This window comes from Patiria miniata, unplaced genomic scaffold (assembly GCF_015706575.1).
Source record: "Patiria miniata isolate m_02_andy unplaced genomic scaffold, ASM1570657v1 HiC_scaffold_3, whole genome shotgun sequence".
In the NCBI taxonomy this organism is placed as follows: domain Eukaryota; kingdom Metazoa; phylum Echinodermata; class Asteroidea; order Valvatida; family Asterinidae; genus Patiria; species Patiria miniata.
The window spans coordinates 33,409,530-33,430,381 of NW_024037069.1; the positions used below are offsets into that span (position 1 = coordinate 33,409,530).

Sequence of the window (20,852 nt, forward strand, 5' to 3'; positions counted from 1 at the left end):
TATCAAAAAAGTTCGTAACCAATTAAGCTTTTTAATAGGGCCACTTTTTTGTAAAAATGTGGACACCACTTCAAGTGGTTTGAAGCTATTTTGTACACATACCACCATTAGCCTACGGCTGTTTCAAATCAAGTTTAGAATGTATTTCATGTAAACACTCCTTTTTGTTGAGAGATGTGCGTGATTACAGTTCTGATGATTGCAACTCTGGGGAGGGCTATATAATTTAATCATTGCAATGCGTTTGGTTTGAAGGGTCTACAAACGTGCTGTTGCAACTCGGATGATAAATGAGCTTTTTATTCTTTCTTTATATAACCATAAAACGCAGGTAAAGTGAAGTGAGACGTGCTGTCCGATATAATTTTTTTTAGGCCAAGATCCCTGTACTCTTGATTCTCCATCCCCATTTATCATTATTATTATTACATTGTGACAGTCCTTTCGACATCAAAGTACATTGTATCGATACCCAAGTTGAATTAATTTGTTTAAATAAAGTTGAATTATGTGTCCAACACAGGCCCCCGTAGCTTCACCACTTTGCTTTTTTCAACGTTTGTACTAAAATCTTTTACTGGCATTTGTATCCTTGTGGAATTATTTCTTTTCTCCCGTGTGCTAAAATGAGAGAGTTTGAAAGTTTCAAAGTGCTCCTTTTTTTAACCAGATTCAATTTCCTGGTCTGAAATTCGGACTTAATATCCCTAACATAAAATACTTCAATTTGCGACTGATCAACACATCTTGGAAATTCATATGGTTCATGTGTAAAATCCATAGATCTATTTTGTGATAACCTTGTGGAGAGGTATCTATAGAAATCGCCCTGTGGAGACGTATACAATATCTTGTTCTCTATTATGCACATGTCTCCACAGGGTACCGTGTACCAGATCTCTGGGATTTGAACAATAAGCGCAAAAATTAGCCCGTGACAGAAACAGAAATCTTTATTTTTTGGAGGAGCTACATACCTTTTCCCCAGACGGTGGCTCGATCGAACATGAACTGCTCCGCCCCTCGTAGGCACGTTCCGGCCCGCTTCTGTCCGGTGGCTGACCTTATCTTCTCCCTCCACTGCGTCCGAATCTCACCCTTCAGGGACACTCGAATTCCTTCAAAAAACAGGCAAAAATTCCTTTAATAATGCTCTAGTGCCTGAAATAGTCATACTTACGTTCACATCCTTTGAAAGCTGAAGGTAGGCATACAGTTTGCGTTTTGTGCTTGAACATATATACACCAACATGAATTCTACACACGTGAACTCGAAGAATTCTGGCTCATCGAACTTCCTCAATTTTTCAACGATATCTTCTGGGAGATAGCAGTGGCGATTTTAAACTGTGAACTGAGTCAGAGGTCTAGCAATGTGAACTAACCTCAATGAAATCAAATGTAGGCCTCGATGTACACAATAAATTATTGTGCATTGCATTAAAGTGGCGTCATTTACCAGAGTATGGAATAATTTCAATACAATTTACTAAAGTAAATCGCTAAAATAAAACGCTTGTCCTGTCTGCCTCACGTATTGTTTTGTTTGTTCCTTGGTCGTATGTTTGTCCATAGGTAAGGGCACAAAAGCGTTCTGCTTAACCTTATACCTAAATGTTATCATTTAATTTCACACTTTATAATTAATCACTGTGTACATAACTATCAAATATTATACTAGTGACTGTTTCTAATGTATACATGTTTGTACAGAATTGTAATGAATGACATCATTGAAATAAATGTTACTACTACTAAAAGTTTGATGGCACTGGACATACATCAAAATATCACAGTTATTATTCTCTAACCGACAGTTTACTCAAAAAATTACAATATCGGCGCTCACTCTGCTCCAATAAAACATTTATACAGACAGTTTGAAATACCAATTGTAACAAGTGTACTCCAGTTGGTCAGTAGGTCAGTCATTAATGTAAGCGGACACTTTGACGGATGGACCGTGGCTTACGAAATTGTCTGATTGATTCAGCCAGGCAGATAGTCCATCAACATCCTGAATTAATTGCCAACCACAACCAGGCGATATCTTAAATTGCCTCCAATTTTCTGGGACAAAATTGCCACCAATATAGAATGATTGGTGTTACAGGCCTTCAATATCATTATCGTAAGCCGAGCGTTAACTCCGTTTCAGACCAGAACTTTAAAAGAAATTGGAGGTGAGGGTAATTGCATTTCCGGTCACCGAGAAGCAATCTCCTCTCAAGGCCAGCGAGAATGGCTGTCGGTTCAGTTTAGGGCAGGTCGCGGCGTGCGGAGTTATTACTTCCCGCGTAAAATAACAAAAAGTTCCCGCCCGCGCACGAACTGCGCTGAAAGCCACTCGGACGATGCCTGCAAAGTAAAATGTAAGAACTCGGGGTTGTATTGATACCGTTCTCCGAATAAATAAGGGCTGAAAGTTGAGGTTAAACTAGCAGGAGGGTCTCATGTGTGGATTATTTTAAAGCAACAGAAGAGAAAATAAAGATGGGCTTTGAATCCGCATAAAAGAATCTCAAGGGATGGAGAACTGATTTCCGAGCTTACTCGCAGCTTTCGTGGTGGAAATCAAAAGAGAGTTAGACAAATTGTTATTCTCGCCTCGCCTCGGTCCAATCTCTGCTAATCACGTGGGACGTGTACGGGATGCGGTCATTACGGTTTCATTAAGGCAAAGGTTTCGGCTCTAAGGCCTAATATCATGAGAGGTGAAGACAAGATGAAGCCCAGGTTTGGGAAACACAGCTGGGTCCAATGTCGATTGATTCAGAATAGCTTTCAACTGGAAGTCTTTGCATACAGGATTGAACCATTCAGTTAAAGGGTAATCATCTACGATAGAACTGCCCGAATCACGACTGAGAGCCGGTCAGTCAGTGAGATAGGTACAAATGATGAAGAAGGCTGGCTCTCGGGGACCAGCAAAATCATGGTAATGAGATAGACTGTGAATTTCAGTACACATCCAAAACATTGTTGCTGCTCGCACGACCGCAAGAGTTCTCGTGTCCGCCGTATTAAACCAGAACGACAATGCGTAAAAGCCTGCCAATGTCCACCGCTGTGACATTTCTAAAGTGACTCCTGAATCCTCAAAGGGAAATTTAGCCAAGAGAGCGGGATAAAATGTCAGGCTCGGCAGCCTGTTCGTCTGATGTGCCCTTTCCACATTCGGCAAATGAGACCATAGAGTAAAGGTAATTTCAAAATATGAATCGTAAACAACGCTCACAATGCACCGGTGTGTTAATGCGTAGGCCTTAATGGGTAGGGAAATATAGATACTAACACGAATATAGTTCTGAATCTATCCAGTACCCCGCCGGTTTTAGTGGGAATATAAATGCTCAGTATGTATGGATGTTGTATTTACACCGTTTATGCTATAGTCAAATCAAATACATGTATACTAGCGACTGAGTTTGAGTTATCTAGCTTAAAGGCATACCGTTTCAACCTTTCAGGTTGAATTTAGTAAGATAGGACTTGAACATTGAAATAGAACAGTTTAGATTTAGCGTCAGTGGAGTCTGCGTGTAACGCTTCTTAATTCGTCATGTACTAAATGAATATAATATATCAAACATTTTAACAATATAGGAAACAAACATATAGCCAATTGGAGACGTGCTTTACTACGACACTTTGTGTGACTCTGTCTTTATGGCCTCTTGATTATTTTTGAAAGGAACCAGATTGATTGCTTCTGTGAAGTATACATATAAGGAATACATGCAGATTCACATAAAAAAAATCACACCACGCGATTTTCACATGCATAATATATGTTTGATAAGCTTTGGCTGTCATTTCGTGTCAGCCTTTTCCCGTGTGTAGCCCTATATCATATCAGAACTATCGATCATGCCAGCAGAGTGTGTATATTTACAATGGGATAAGAGCAGTCGGGGAAGGCCTGAGTTATGGTTATATGAACGTGTAGTTGATGCAAATTTCAATACGCCGTAGATGCATCGCAACGTGTTTGCTCTAAAGCTGGTGGTTTTCACTGCACGTTAGACTGCGTGTTGTTATGAACCCTTGGAGAACTGGTAACCTCATGTACATGTGTAAACAGAAAGTGGTTGATAAATATCGAAGCTTGAGCAGGAAATATGACGAGTCTCATAATAGAAGGCACGTATTTCATCTATGTCATGTCAATTGAGATCCGTGCGCTAAAACCATTGCATGATGTTTGCTTTTAATGTTAATGTGATGCTGAGCAACATTATCAAGACAACACGCGATCCCACAGGGTAGGTTTGCAACGGCGAAACAAGTCTGATGGTACATTTAGGTTGTAATGTGAGAATAAAATACCGCGTGTTTAAAAACACTTGATTAATAATGACACTTATGAGTGAGAGTACGATCTTAAATATCTTTTGAAGTTTCTTCACCAAAAGAATATTAAATAGATAAACATCTAATAGTCTGTTGGAAATTGATTCCCTGTATTTTATTACTTATACGTTTGATTTATGAAGGTTGACAAGGTTTTAATTCGAATATCACGCTGAGTGCGACTTTAATAATGTCCAATTGAAAAAGCTCAGACATAGAACTGAGTTAGGCGTTAGGCGCATATGTGGACTCCCTTTTTCTTTTCAATTCAATTCAATTCAATCTAGTTCTTATTTCATAACTTCAAAATGAAAACATATTAAGTACGTAACTTAATAGATAAACAAACATAAAAGTAAATGACAAAGATAAACAACAAAGATAAATGAAAAGCAAAGAAGTTATAAGGAAGTTGTAAGAGGTCCAACTTCTAGCGGCACCAAAACTGATTATTAGCTTTTTGGTTAACAATAAGCAACATAAAATGGAAACTATATAGGCCTAGATACAGTTGGGAACGTTTCAGTTGATAAGAACACCAAAAAGATTGATGCTGTTTAATAGATGACGTATTACATGTATAAAATGGTCATAGCATCGTGTACCACATCTTTATTAAGCGTCATTGATACACCATAATCTCAACATTACATGCGGATCCTCAATGGCGATCAGGAAAAAAAACAGGTATCTGGTAACGGCGAACAAACTCGGTAGGGTTTCTTTTTCTCGTATCAAATTTTAAGTTTCTCCATTCGGCACGTGAATTTGGCGTATCCAGCAGGCTGTCTTACTAATGGGGAACGGTGTAACGCCGCACCGTTTTATCAGACCTTGCTGATGTAGATTTAATATAAGGGGCATATAGAGACATCTGATCTGATGTCAAGTCACACGGATACAATTCGCTCGCTGTGTGGAGGATGGAGATGTCTTCAGAATCTCTGGTGTTATTGCTGTGTAAGAACTAGATTGCGACATTACAACTGTCCTAGATATTTGGTTCGAGGCAGATCGCTTAAATCCCGTTGGGAATTTGGTTCAGTGATTCACCGATACTTGATTCTACTTTTGCAGCATCTTGCCACAAAGAAACTGCTTAGTTTAAGGCGTATTGGATTATTTCCTTTTCATGCATTTTGTTCGTTTACAATGATAACGCCGCTCAGTCAAAATCCAAAGAAGAATGTTCAAAACCTGACCTACTGAAGTTTCAGCTCAGTGGATATTACACTTTCATAGAAACAGTGACAAGCATCCGAACCTTTTGATGAGACGACTCACGATCTCGTCTTTAGAACTCTTTATTTCCCTAAATCAGTCAATTGACTGATTCTTGGAAACCACCTACATATCTTGATTTCTTCCAATTGGAAGCAAGCTAAACGGAATAATTTTACGGTGTGTTAAGGACTTATACGATCTTTACTCAACGTAAGCATTTTGATAATAATTCTGTATAGGATACTTTTGGGATAAGTGAAAATGATCCTATTATGCATTTAATATTATGAAGTATACCTGAAACGCATACGAAGCATCATCCAGCTTCGAAAACCAATTAACTATTTTCATGCATCATTACTGTGTCTGTCTGATATATAATAGCACGTTTTCTGTATTATGTGTGCGCCCGTGGCATTGCCTGAAATTAAACATGAGGTTTCAGAAAAGATAGGCTTAAAGGGACTATTCTTTCCATGGATGTTGACCACATAACTTCAAAGTAATTGTAAAACTCAGTTGGGAAGCTTTGAAAATGTATGTAATGATGTACAACGCATGAATTTGTCAAAATCGTATAAGTGTATCAGGAAAAAAAGTTTCTTTGGTGTCACTGTTATCGGATGCAGTTACGATATATAGGAGAACTCCAAGAAAGTCGACTCATAGCATTATCCGCCTCATGCTCAACTGCCACCACAGCTTAATGTAATTATATGGAGAACATCTGAACTGCATTAGATCCAGGAGTGGATATGCGGCAATAAATGAAATTGCTTTCAGTCCAATGGTCGCAGACAACGTGGCAAATGCTCCGGGCAATTTATTAAGGAAGACAATGTAGAGAGATCCGTGATAAATCCGTACCGACTGCACGGTTTATATTACGCGAGTGATATATGGCTTCTTAATGGAATACAGCGTACAAAAACTGAAAAAGCAATTGAAAAATGCCTCTTCAGTGACTAGTTGGTTAGAACTATCACTTAACCTCGATACTGTCTTATTTTACATTTGTTATAAAGAGTGATTTTAAATGCTTGTTAACTTTTTATCGGAATGAAATAAAACCATACTGGAAAGATAGGAATTATGAAACCCGAGCCAACATCCTGTTAATATTAGTTCTCGTTGAAACATATTATTTGTCGACATTTGATTCAAGTCTGGGTTGATATTCAAGCCTGTCGGAGTACTAAGGCCTGTTTTGAAGTGTGTTTCGCTTTCGCGTTCATTCGCTTTCAAACATACCTTTGGTTTGTAAGGGAAAAAACAACAGCCTTATACTATTTTGGTTTTCTTTACTTGGTTTTGGGGTGTTTTATCTCAGTCTTTTATATATGTGTATACTAAAGATCATTTTATTTGTTCTGGACTGTGCGAAAGCACAGACAGAAACGATATACGAAATATATCTTTGGATAGTTGGCCATTAAAACCAAAGGCGAGCAGGAATAAAGACGATGAAATAATAGGCGATCATACATAGAACTACATTATTGGTGAATAATTTCTAAATTATGGATAAAAATTCATCTCACATATTTTGCTCGTAATGAAAATATATTTTTTAACCGAGGAACGCACTCATTGTGACAACCTCCCAATTCAAGAGTGTAGATAAATACAATGAATTAGGGGAACAAGAATCTAAGGCACGTAGGAACACTGATAATTTTCCGGTAACGGTCCTATCGACTAAACGAGAAAATCCTTGCTAAAAGCAAAGATATGACTGGTAGGCCTACCAAATACCATGTGAAATCATTCCACCTGAAATGGTATCGTTTTGACGAAATATAGATGATTGAAGGTGGTTTAAAAAAAAGTGTGCAGCTTTCTACGTGCGTTACCAATGGAATCCAGTATAACGAGACTCAAAAAAAATTGTGCAAAGTTTTTTTTTCTGTTTTATCGAAATGTATTGTATCCGCTGAGCTGAAATGTCACCAGGTTAGTTGTTATGCACTCTGCTTATGGTTTTGAGCAATTTTGCTGTCTCAAATAAAAACAAAATGGCATGAACAAATTATATTACCTACCTTTAATGAAAAGGCGTAAGGCCAATTTTTCTACAAGCTATTTAATGCACTCACCCTTCAAAAAGCAATTACGCTATAGCAAGCTATTAAGCACCGTAATATGATGAGCAAATAATCCATAACTGTTTACTGAGCTAAAAAAAAAATCATCATCAAAATTTGCTGCGCACAAGGCATTTCAGACCCATGTTTAACCACCCAGAACGTTTTCCAATAAGTGTCCTTGTCCATTGCATAGGTAATATTTTCCTACCCAAATGACCCATTGTTAAATTATTAAGCAGCTCTATTATAAATTCGGCCTGTCACCTGACCGAAAGCAACAATACCCACGTGTCACAAAATTCCACCAACGCAGTTTTTTTCTGATAATAAGCTAATTTTAATAAGCACAATGCATGCCGAGCCAAATGCATGTTGATGCGACCCAAGATAATTTCGTTTTGCTGTCAGTTTCACTTCAGGCGAATAGAAGTAAATTGAACTTGCGAGATGGTGCATAGAGTGCCCTAGAACAGTTTCGGTGGTACGCAAGCGGAAAGAAATCACTCACGCTCATAGCTTGGGAATGCTGAAAAAAATATAATTTTTACGTTGGAAATCCTCGATTCGGAGTGTTTAGGGGAAGAAAGCATATGTTCCGATTTTGAGGTGACACAGTCGCACATTATTGTCTTATAAAAACAATTGTTCCTACTGAATTAGCAATTTCCTACCGATTGACATATTTCAAAATCTGATGAATTGAGCACAGAAGCACCTTACCTTTTTGTCCTTCTATGTTTGATTTAAATCTTAAAATTTAGATTGCCCTCCCTCATTTTGTGAATTTGACTCACCAAAGTAGAAGGTTTGGCTAATTATCGAAGCGAAATCAGCGTGGCACTTTCACGAGTACATTGGTGTATAAAAGTATATATAGAAACTAGTAGTACATAACTTCGGCATAAGAATCAACATGAACCTTCAGTTCAAGGAACCTTAATATCAGGCAGGTGGAGTGGTTCCCGGAAAACCAAATTTGCCGAAGAGGGGAATTAGGCCTTCACTGGAACACTGACCGGGTGCCCCCAGGCCAAAAGCTCGCCTTGATGAACTAGACCTACTCCGAATCTTTACAGAATAATTCATTAGCGGCCGAATGCGATAGACAAGCCTCCTTTTCAATTTCATCTATGAGGTGATTTGTACTGTAGCTTACCAGGCCTATGCCACCCACGACCGTGTGTCGAGATAGTAGCGGTTTATCCACAGGCGAAATCATTATTGTCGCTTCCTTTTGAATTGACTTTGCCAGCTGTCCAGGGGATTTAACACAATCTAGGTAAGGTAGATCCTTTGCATTCAAAGAGTGATTTTGTTTCTGCGTTGATTCAAAGTTGCAAATTAGATAAACTTATATGTACAAATGTCGGGACCGCAGTGCGTTGATGAATTGATTAATAATTAAAGCACGTAAAATAGAAAACTGGGGTGTTTTTTTAATCCTATCCCAAATTAAGCCTTTAGTCTACAATCAAACCAAACTATTGCAGATTCTTTAAACAAAATGAATTAGCAATTGATTGTTATTAATAGTATAACAAACAAATTAACAGTCATTGATCGGACGAAGGAATTAAAAGAACCAGCCAAACTGACTTACATGCGCGAACAAAAAAAATCGATGAAGAATACGCCGAGTAAACGTTCTTCGTAAAGAAATAAGTCAAATAAAAAAAAACACATTGTGTACCCAAAACGATCTGCAGTGGCCTTGAGATATAACAAAAAAGAAACGATCTGGTGTAACCATGACAACGCAATTAAGACCCAAAATAGTAGGATTCATCGCGCATGCGCCTGATCCATGACTGAGCGTACCATACTCCAGCGTGTTGAAACAAATTGGTTCGTTGTAACAATGCGTTGAAGGCAATTAGGTAGGGTATAATACAGGCACGGGCTCCATGATCCATTATTCAAATTGGCCAGCAAATATCCGTGCGTAATTGTCTATGGTTTAGCGTCAACCTTGGATTTATATTCATGGCCAACAAGTCATTCTGACAAATATTTCAGGCCTTATGTAACACTGTTATTATAATTTATAATTTATACAGTAATTGTGCAAATTCCATTGGAATATGATCAAATGCGCACCACAATTGTTATCCCTGTTCATCAGGAATGAGACCCTGCATCAGCTCGAGATCCGTGCAATATGGTCTCTACCTTCACAGGTACCCATTTATACTCCTGGGTGGAGAGAGGCAATCGAAGTAAAGTTCCTTGCCCAAGAACACAAGCACCATGTTCCTTGCCAGGGTTCGAACCCATATACCACGACAAACCGTAACCATTGGACCACAGCACCCCACACATTTCAAAAAGAAAATCTTAAGAGTAAACTGTTCTTTTTATTTTGTAACACAGATTTTTTATTTGAACTGTGGAGTACCCATCAAACAGGAGCTAGTAGGTCAGGCCTGCGTGCAGCAGTGTTCGATTATTTGGTTTCGGTTGTGTGTAGTCTTGGGATTTGTTTCTCAAATCAAAGTGTTCTTCTGTAAGCACAGTCTACCATCTCAATTCTCAATGTTTTATTTGATATTGGTTTCCCCGTTTTAAATCTACATTTACTCAGAATTAAAAAAAAAATACGTTATAATATATTTGATTTCTTTTTATGTTGATTATGCATTATTGCTTCTCCTATCCCAAATTTGATGCTAGATTCGATAATGTGGACGTATCATAAGCAGGACTAGACTCAAATTAAGCCGTAAAGATTGGAAGGCAGTAACCATTGCTCACAGACGCTGTCCTGTGTTCCTGACATATCGCACCGTAATTTCATCGACATCAAATTACCCTGGGACAGGGAAATTAAGGACACGGCTGTTCTTCAGATGCCAATGAGACTACATTATACACGTACCTCCGGGTGCCAATTATACATTCATCTGTAAAGACGAGATTCATGTCGCGACGGATCCGACACATTTGGCTGTGGGCTGCGAAAGCAATATTCCCGTACGTGTTTTCTTCGTCATTATTCCATCATGAATTCCCGGTAGTGCTGTTAAAAAAAATAACCCCGTCACGAAATGCTCTCCGTGTATTTCTCTGAGACTGAAACAGTTGGGATTAAATTTCCGATTAAATAAATGTACAAGCGCAACTACGTGTCAAGCCGTTATACTATCATTTCCCTTTATTTTCATGTTTTTTTTTCTTTGCAGGTTTTTTTTTTCAGAGTTCAAACGAGACTGAAGCGAGACGTAGGCTGGCTACGTCTCTATATTTCTCAAAAAGACATGTTGTTATTTGCCTTGCCTTTCGGAATCAAGACATAAAACGGCTAAAGGTAAGTTGGCCCTATTTTTACAGGATTATATTATATGCAGGATTCTAAGGAGCATGCTCGTGTGTTCTCTAATATAATATTTACGGATATTGTTTTTCTTCTAAAATAAAAGTAGTCAATGAAGCAATTAATGATAATATTTAGAGAACGGATTGGTATACGATATAGGCCTACCTAATATGGCGATATTGTTCAGTGCTAGTCTACACAATTATCAAGTTCGAATCCGTTTCTAATGTGACTAAAGTCAATAGTTTCCCATCAATAAAACCATCCGATTAACGATAATTGAAAATCCTACGCGTTGAATGGTATTCATGCGATCGGGGCAAATCAACATCTTGAAATTGCCGTGTGCTCTTTGTGTTCGTATACTTCTCGCGGTATTGTTCTCAATGACCACTGTTCGGCACATAACAATAATGACCAGCATACTACTAATTCAGCTTGAACACTGTATTATGCGCAAGAAGGCTATTTATAACGTGAGTTACCAGACCTTTTCCAATCCGAGAAAGGTCTCTGGCAAATTACATAGCCATGACAGCACATCACAAGTGCAACTTCCACAAATTCGGGATATCAAAGTCATTTCCGCCCAAGTATACCGGTGCCCGCGGAGGCGGCTGTTTTCATGAATATTACTCCGTTCTACCTGGGGACCTTGAATAAACCGGCATTCTTCGATGCTTTCTTTTTCCTATAATCACAATTTCTGTTTGACAAGCAACCTTGCAAGCAAAGTCCCAAATTAAAACAACTATCCGAAGGCCTCCTCATGATATATGGGCCCAGACTTTGGCGGCTGACATTTCGTGTTATGCGAACGGGTCTACTTCTCTTGAAAAAAATGAAAAAAACTTGTTTGTATGCCACGGAAATTACAATCTTTTTGTAAAAACAGAGACTGTTTTTGAAAGATAAATGGAAACTTTGGTTACAAAAATATTTGTTCATGTTTGTCAACACGAAACCACGCTTCTTGCAAGCTACAATAATAATTTACCTGCATGGTAATGGAAGCCTTTACGCACAAAAAAAGCAACTGAAAAAGAAATACAGCATTTTACACAGGAATTTTTCCTTCCCATCTCTGAATGTCAAACCAATCCAACTCGCTTTTCATTCTTAGTGCAAGTTATCAAATCATGTTTTGCCTCGCCGGCTACAACAAACCCGACCATCGGGGCCGGAAGTCGGTGCATTCACAAATACTGACGACGTCTATAGAGGTAATTGCATAACGTTCAGGGCTGATGCAATACAGTACAAGACTTGATTGTATCAAACGTTCATTAAGTCTTCGGCAATTTCATTTGACTTTCCGACCTTTTTTTGTTCATGTGATTATCGTGTGGCTCGACGAGGCTGTATTGTGACAGTAGCTCAAAAGATTCCAAAACAATTTAATTTTTGTTCGAGTTTCATATTTATAATCTGTTCTTCCAAACGTATTTTATACGTACAAATAACGTAGGCCTACATTTTTTTTTATTAACGTTTGATTTTTGAGTCAACGGCTTCCGTTCCGGATGGGCAATTAATGTGGTCATCTCGTGACCTCGTTTGCATTGCAAATGGCACTAACTACACGTTCTCATCTGCAAAGCTTGCGAGCTGTCGTGTACCTTGGGGCAACATTTAGCCGATGTATTGATCGCTAATAAAAGACAAAGGCAGTTCGTCCAGCCTTGCTGGTAATTATCTCCATAATGAGGGGTATATAGCTACAGCCCTTCGAGGCCAAACTGACCTGCAGGAAAATAAGCTTTCCACAACTTAATGACTTTCCAGGCGTTCATAGAAACATTTCTGAAAGGCATAAATATTTGACAGCATAGGGTTGTTACACAGTGTTGAGTTGGTTTCGTTTAGGTTTTTTTTTTTTGGGGGGGGGAGGGGGTGTTTCTTTTAATATTTCATTTGCACTTGCAAAAATCTTATGAAATTTGATGGCAGTAGAGCAATGTGAGTTTTCTTAGTATTTCATTTAATACGACCCTAAGATTATCTTTTCACTTCAATGTCCTTTGTTGAGTAGCTGACATGGTCTCTAAAACCGTCAGGTTAGTATATTTAGCAGCAGGAAGTAGAGAGAAAACAATTCAGTTGAAAAAAATACTAGAATAAACGAAATATAAGTTATCATGTATAAATGAGACTTCAAGGTTTGCACGGTGGACATGATATCAATGAATAGGAGGTTTGCAGTAACACGTGAATGATATTTCAGTGTGGTTCTGGAAGAACCATTTGGTTTAACTCGACGTTTCGAACAGTATGCTCTGTTCGTCATGAGTCTCCTGATGACGAACAGAGCATACTGTCTGAAACGTCGAGTTGAAACAAATGGTTCTCTCTCAGAACCGCACAATCAGCCAAAAGATATCATTCAAACCTCCAATGGTTATCATGCATAGGCCTACTTCATATAAAAGCTCGTAATTATGGTATGAGCGGTTTTGCCACGAATCATTTTGACCTTTCCAACGATCGGAAATTAACGGATTTGTGTACTCAAGACGGTTCTTATAAGCCTTGGTTTTCGAGACTTGAAACAGTTGGTAATCTGTACGGTTTCGCGATGGCCTCGTCCCGTATAGGTCACCTCGGTCAGTTCATTATGCAGCCCTGCCAGCCGGCCTTAATTCCAGGCGACGTCGAAAATAATGGATCTCATCTAGATCCATCTCGGACAAACGCAAAGCGATTCCACCATACCCGTCTCAATGCATTACGCCGTGTAGCTTGTCAAATCAGCTACTTATACAGCATGCACGCACCGTGACCCACGAGCAAAAGATAGAGCGGTCGGTAGTTCACACAGCGACCATCGGCAATCATGTTCATTGCCCGGAATAGCTTTCAGCAAAGACCAAACCCATTACTCAATGCATAATGTATCTTTGACGCTCTCCTCTCTGAGGTTGGCATGGAAAAACGCGGGAAATGTCGGCAACATGACATACGTGTATACAAATAAGACTCGCCGACTGAGAAGGTCTCCATTCCCGGAAACATGCGCTAAATCATGTAGCTGGAAGCGAAAACTACCACTTTTTAATGGAAGTCACCAATTACAAGGCCGAAAGCCACTTCAGGTAAAGGGCTGCAAATTAAGGCGCACAAACAAGTGGTCGATTGCCCCTGTACCACAAAAAATACACCTGAGGTACGTGATGTGCACGACCTAATCTGAAAGACACCTTTTCTGGTGCTTCCCCAAAAGGAGTCTTACTCCTCAAAACCCTTCACTTGTATATATGATCCAATTTCTGATAATTTTAATTGCCAAATACTGATTGAGTATAAAATGCTCTGTTATCAGGGATATATTGGATCACAAGGGTATTAGACTGACCAGGAAAAAAATGCTCTACGTACGATGACTTTAAGCATGAGTTGTAGAGAATGGTTGTCCAGTTCAAGTGGTCTGATAGCGCGTACGGCTCAAGTGGCGCGGGGTTCAATGATCATCAACTGCAATCTCGATCGGGTCGTTCGATAAAGATACAAGAGTTTTCTCTCTATATCATTCTGGTTCGCCGCTGATTGCATTATCGTCTGCTCATTTATATTCAGCGCACTCAGAACCATTGAATTCATTATTACTATCTTTTAATTTCAAATCAATGATTTGGTTGCACGCTACCTTTCTGGAGTTGTGCATGCAGTTGAATTCTTTCAGCTTAACCTTCGGTCTGGGATGAAAATGGAACAGTTTCTAAGCATCTACTGGGTTTTTGTTATGAGTTTTCTTATGAACAAGTGTGTTCTGAAGATTTTCCATTGTTTCAAGTTTGGTTTAAATTCATTTTGGCTTAATTTTCCCAGATTTATAGACATTCACTAGTTATACGAAATAAAAAAGGTTTCTGTCTTATTTCCTTACAGTAAAAATTTACTCTTTTCTAGTGAAAATTCACTTACACACACTGAACCTAGGCACCAGATGTGTTAGCATAATATAGCTAGAGAGTGGCCCGAAAACATGAAGTAAAGGTGTTAAACAAAATCGTTGGAATTTTTTTAATTTTTGACTTGTTTTGACTTTTGGATAGGAAAGTTTCGATTTTTTTTCACCGAAAAGGTGTTTATGAATGGGAATAAATTATGTGCTTGGCCGGTAGCCTTCGGCTCGGGTAATAATCAGCATCCAGACTCCAACCGGTCTTAAACATAGTGTTTAAAACCAGCCAAGCATTTTATTCCCTTAATAATGAATGCACTCTGGATGTGTATCTCTGTAGAACAAAGCACGTACTTCAAAGATGGTTACAATGCAAATGAGCTAAAGGCACCAATAGGCTTGTATGTGTACGGTCAAAGAATTGAAAAGCGGGCTTTTTTGGCGCATAATTGTTTTTTACCTTTCATCGCCAGATCCTTGGTCAGCGACACCACCACTCTTCCCTTCATGGACTCGCCAATGTGATAAACTTCCAATTCGTCGTCCAGAAAGACATCAAAGGCTTTCACTGCTCCCATGTTAAACATGGTGGACAGCTAGCTAATTGCCACTTTCCCTTCCACGGATGAAATTTACGATACCACTACGCCATCTCCGCGAGTCATTATGGCGTCCAGCGCAGGAAGCAGCAGTAATTCGTGAGCTCCACTGCTGGTAAATTTTACTTCAGGGTAACACGGAAAATTTAGTCTTGCGTGTCCTGCTACCGGCGTGTCCGTTTGCACTGATGTTTACCGCAACTCAGCCTTTATTGATTTATTATTATTATTTTATTTTCTATTCTATATAGCAAATCTAACCGCGCCTATATGGTATGCATAGAGAGTGGTAAAAGCATTGATTTATTTATTGATCCCTTAACCGCAATAAATCCCAGCTCCGGGTGAATTTCTCTCTGATTCTCGCCAAGCAAAAAGCGAGCAAAAGGGAGTTTTTTCTTCTTCTTCTTCTTAGAGTGAGTCTGGGAAACTTGATGCTAGAGGGGAAGTGACTGTCGTAACGTCTCGTCGCAGAGGGGGGCTCGCTGACACTTCATGGGTCCAACTCTGGAGCTCCCTCACGCAAATGAAGACGGACGGGGTAAAAGAGAAGCCGGTATCCATGGCAACAGGTCGTCCAGGATGCCTGCCTCCTACCTTCTCCTCCTCCTCCTCCTCCTACGATTGAACCGCAAGGTTACCGCTACGAGGGAGTGATTAAACAGCCCCAGATATCATTCCACGATTGCCAATGCATTGTTATCCACTTTCTCTACATTGCGCCATAAGTTAAACACATGGTGATACCACATCAATGGTGAACACAAAGCCTCGTCAAATATCACAGATCCCTCACAGCTCAGTTCGGATAACTCAGCAAATATTGTTCTTTAATATCCAAGTACCGTCCCTTCTTATACTCCTTTCACCGCAGTCTACTGTCGCAATCGCCTGACTACTGGTGCAGTATCACTCGCGACCGCAACAAGACTCGCTTAATTTACCCCCTTGGTACAATGCTCTCCCTCCTCGAAGATGAAATCCTTCAAGTCGATATGTCGTTTATTGAAGACTAGTCCATCCTTAGGTCCGCAAGTGGTCGTTTCTTCCCCTTTCATTTTGTCCAGTATTCCAGGCAGGCTGCGAGCAATTTCAACTGAACATTGAGGTTCACGAGTGTACACGCACGCGGTGTGGCATCGAGTATATGCACTGGCGCTCTCGGCTCTCATCATGCGAAAGCAATTTTTTATCATCATAGCGACGGCCGTTTTATTTTTCGTCGTGTAGTTGGCGTCGAATCCAAGTAACAGCGTTCTTGCAAACTGCATTCTCAATGAAACGATCGTGAGATTTAGTTCATTCAATTTTGATATTTTGCAGGCGATGTTTTTATATTTTTGTAAGGGTAACACATTTAACTTTGTGAAAGTGGATCATACTTAATGTGAAAGTGATGTCTGTGTTCAGATTTTGGAACTAGGCCAATTAAGTGTCTTTTACAGAACACGGTGAAGGAAACGAAAATCATTGTAGATATAGTCATGATAAATACATAGTCACAGTACATTCCGTGCGCATGTGCAGGTGAACATTCCGGGTCACTAGATAATTTGAAACCCTTCTGATGAGATCTCAAAGAAATTAGCCGTCAATAGCGCCTTATTGGGAGGCGGATACGGGTGAAGAGTCGCCTCCGTTTCTGATGCATTGCCAGCTTTCTTGTCTAACCGGTTGACTTGATACAGGAAAGGTTCATAAACGTAACCTCCAACCGTTAAAAGGCTTCACAATAACAAAGGGAACACACTACACCCAGTCACTCACTTGTCCTTGTGATATTAAGGTCCAACCTTACAATATTTTATAAAGAGATGTATTTTTAGCAACGCCAGGGTATTATTCTAACTTGTCGGTCGAGTTATTTTTTCTTTCTTTCAATTAGGTGACCTTTCAATTTTAATTAGCTAGACCTCCCTCTCCGAACATAATTCAAGGTCATTTTATTATTGTATTGCTCACTTCCGATTAATATCTTTTCTTGTCTTTTAGGAACAGCTAGTCCTTTGTTTTAAAAGACACAATTTGGTCCTTTTCAAATGATTTCTGTTAAATTGTAAATTGTAAACCATCGCAATTCAGTCTTTGGACTGCGAGACTGGTAGGAACAATAACAAAACAAACCTCCAATTCAATTCAATTTGTTGGCTGAAGAATATATTATTTTTTGACTACGTATACTTTTTTAAATCAAAAATCAGTTTTAAAGTTCAACCACTTAATTTCATTTCAATTAATTTCATTTCAAAATTAATAAATAAGGCTAAAGGATACCTCCATGTCGAAATTTGTGACCAGTTATAAACGAAAGAAGTTATAATTAATTGATGCGTTATATTTTGATCACAAATATTACCCCACAATCTTCCATCGCGCATATTATGCTTCCTCTTTCATTTGTATTGTCGATTTTTTTCACTCAATATAAAAGCAATGACGATCTCTTGGATTAGGTTTATTTCATTCACTTATATTCTGGTACAATACAAGCATACCTTCTGTATCTGTGAGTTCCATTTCAAACAATTTATCAAATGTTTGCACAAGCAATTCAAGTTTAATCGTATAAGAAAGTATTACATATTTATTGAACTTTAAACCTAGGGCGTATACACTTTGTATACGTGATTTGGCTACGCGTTGGATTATGAGCGCGGTGGCCTTAAGGCCGGCAGAAATCGATTCACCTTGTACTCATTAGCCTTCCCACTTTGACGAGCCTTTGCCACCTCAGCATCAGGAAAGCTCACGGCCGCAGGGGAGGCGATGCGTGCTGCAATCGATATAGGGCACGAGGTTGATTTGCAGCTGGGCTTAGACATTGGTTGCCGTAGATGGCGCTCTATCTAGTAGCTGCACGGTTATAGTTCAATTGGAGTGCCATGGCCTAGTGGTCTGAGGGTATTTTAATTCTGCAGATTGTGGGTTCGAGCCCAGCCTGGGCTATGGTACTTCTACGTCAAATATAAGTAGAGGCATTATAAGTGCCCTGCAGTGGACTAGTTACCCATCCCATCTATTTTCAAACTGTGAAGAGATTAGCTAGATTATTACGTCTTGTTCTATTCAGTGTGAGGGGCTGGTTCTTCCACACTTTCCTCTGAAGCCCACACCTTGAGTTGCCCTCAGTGGCCTTAATATGATGGGAAGTTTGCATTAACAAAATGTGCGTTAAACGTGTGCTGACAATATTAGGCCTCGTTAGTTTCCGTGTCAGTGCAACATTATGCTCTGTACCTGACAATTTAATAATTGGTGGGAACTGTTGTCGAATCCAATCCCAAAATGACAACGCATAGAGGGCGCTTTACAATTTTATCGAACTCCGTTGTTAAGATAGCCTTCCCTCAATATAAATCTGCACGAAACGGTCCTCAAGAGCAGCTACGGCGATATGAATTGTCGACGGTGGGGGGGGGGGGGGGGGGGGGGGGGTTGCTGTACATCTTCAGATCGATGGGGGCGCTGTTAAAAGCGGACAATCTTGGACACTATCGGACAATAGGTGGCGCTCTTCATCCCTGCAAATTTGCCGACGGACTAACAATTTTTCCGACAGGCTGCCGTTCGCCCGCCGTCGGAAAATGTTGCTTCCATCATCGTCCAAATTTCGATTTTCAATTTCGATTGTAATATGCCACTCTGAACCCTCCCCCCCCCCCCTCCCCCTCCCGGAAACGCCACTGACTGCGCGCTGGTTCAAAATCTGTCAAATCTAATGGTACTGAAAATGGTATAACCACTCCCATCCTATATTTATAATCAAAAAAAGCAAATTTAAGGAAAGTATATTTAAAAAAGAATTTATCAGAATTAAAAATAATGAAAAAATATATCACAAATTAATTTTGACTTTTGAATACAATACACATGGTAAAGATTGACGGTTAGGCCAAAAAAAAAGTCTCCGGTTTCTGGTATGGAGCTTGCCCCAAAAGTGGTGCGGCGATGCGGCTTTTTTTCTCTTTTTTTTTACCTGTTTTTTTTTTTTTTTGGCTTCAAATGTCGGCTGATGACTGCAAATGGTGCCCGACTAAACTTAGTTCAAATATATGGGAGTCCAGAGAGGCCACATAAAGCTTATTCTCGATCATAACCCCATCTGAAAACACGTTAAAATTGTGCAGCAGCAGGATTCCAGTCAAACCAGTGAGTTTGGCGGTTTTGAGACATCATCTTGTATTAAAAAGAAAAAAAACTGTTTCATTTTGCCGACGCGCATGGCCACGGCGACGCGCGCGCATACCAGAAACCGGAGCCTTTTTTTTTTGGCCTTAGAATCAGGATCAATTAGTTTACAATTCCACAAGTTATTTTGTTATGAAAGGTAAAGTAAAGGGGACGAACCTGTATTCACAGGAACGGAGTGCCCATCTCTCTTTCATTAGCGATTGGGCCAGACTCATATGCTGCTGTGGGTGAATCGCCACACCACCTCCACAGTGAGTCTGTTACCTTCCCAGCATTGAATAATGCCGGTACCCATTTAACACTTGGGTTGAGAGGAGTAATTGAGGTAAAGTGCCTTACTCAAGGGCACAACACGCATGGCCACGGTGGGGCTCGAACCCACAACCTCTCGATCACGAATCCTGTGCTCCACTGCTAGACCGCTAGACCATACGTGTCTAGCGAATGGTTATAACGGTGGACGGTGACTCCTAACAGCCAATTGATGGCCTATCCGGATTTTTATGGGGATCAGTGATGGGACTCACTTTTTTATATTTGCTGCTGAAAGTTGAAGATGAGCAGGGTTGCTGAAAGAACAAAATGTGGCTGCTGCCCTTTATTGGTCCAGTTGGGCAGTGTTGCTGAAAGAAGAAATGTGTCTACTGCCCTCTATTGATGTAGTTGGGCAGTGTTGCTGAAAAAAAGAAAATGTGTCTGCTGTCCTCTCTTGTTGCAGCAGAGCAACGTTGTTTTCCAGAATGTGTTAACCCCAGTAAACATTGACAAGCACATACACGTTTGCTGAGGCCCCCCAAAAAAGTCTCCGGTTTCTGGTATGCGCGCGCGTCGCCGTAGCCATGCGCGTCGGCAAAATGAAAACTTTTTTTTTTTTCAATGAAAGATGATGTCTCAAAACCGCCAAACTCACTGGTTTGACTGGAATCCTGCTGCTGCACAATTTTAACGTGTTTTTAGATGGGGTTATGATTGAGAATAAGCTTTATGTGGCCTCTCTTGACTCCCATATATTTGCACTAAGTTTAGTCGGACACCATTAAATTGCAGACATCAGCCGACATTTGAAGCAAAAAAGGCAGGTAAAAAAAAAAAAAAACGCGTCGCCGCACCACTTTTTGGACAAGCTCCATACCAAAAACCGGAGACTTTTTTTTGTGGCCTTATTGTGCAAATCGAGGAGTTTC

General features: G+C 39.8%; 1 protein-coding gene across 1 annotated transcript in view; it reads right to left on the reverse strand.

The window, feature by feature from the left end:
- LOC119737597 (arrestin domain-containing protein 3-like) overlaps positions 1–16,634 on the reverse strand; it is a 45,624-nt gene extending 28,990 nt beyond the window's left edge. Inside the window, exons 1-2 of the mRNA XM_038212054.1 lie at positions 15,339–16,634; positions 978–1,118 (exon numbers count right to left, since the gene is read on the reverse strand). Coding sequence (XP_038067982.1) covers positions 978–1,118; positions 15,339–15,465 — 268 coding nt within the window. The 5' untranslated portion in view covers positions 15,466–16,634. The remainder of the gene's footprint in view (positions 1–977; positions 1,119–15,338) is intronic.
- Positions 16,635–20,852: the final 4,218 nt, after the last annotated feature.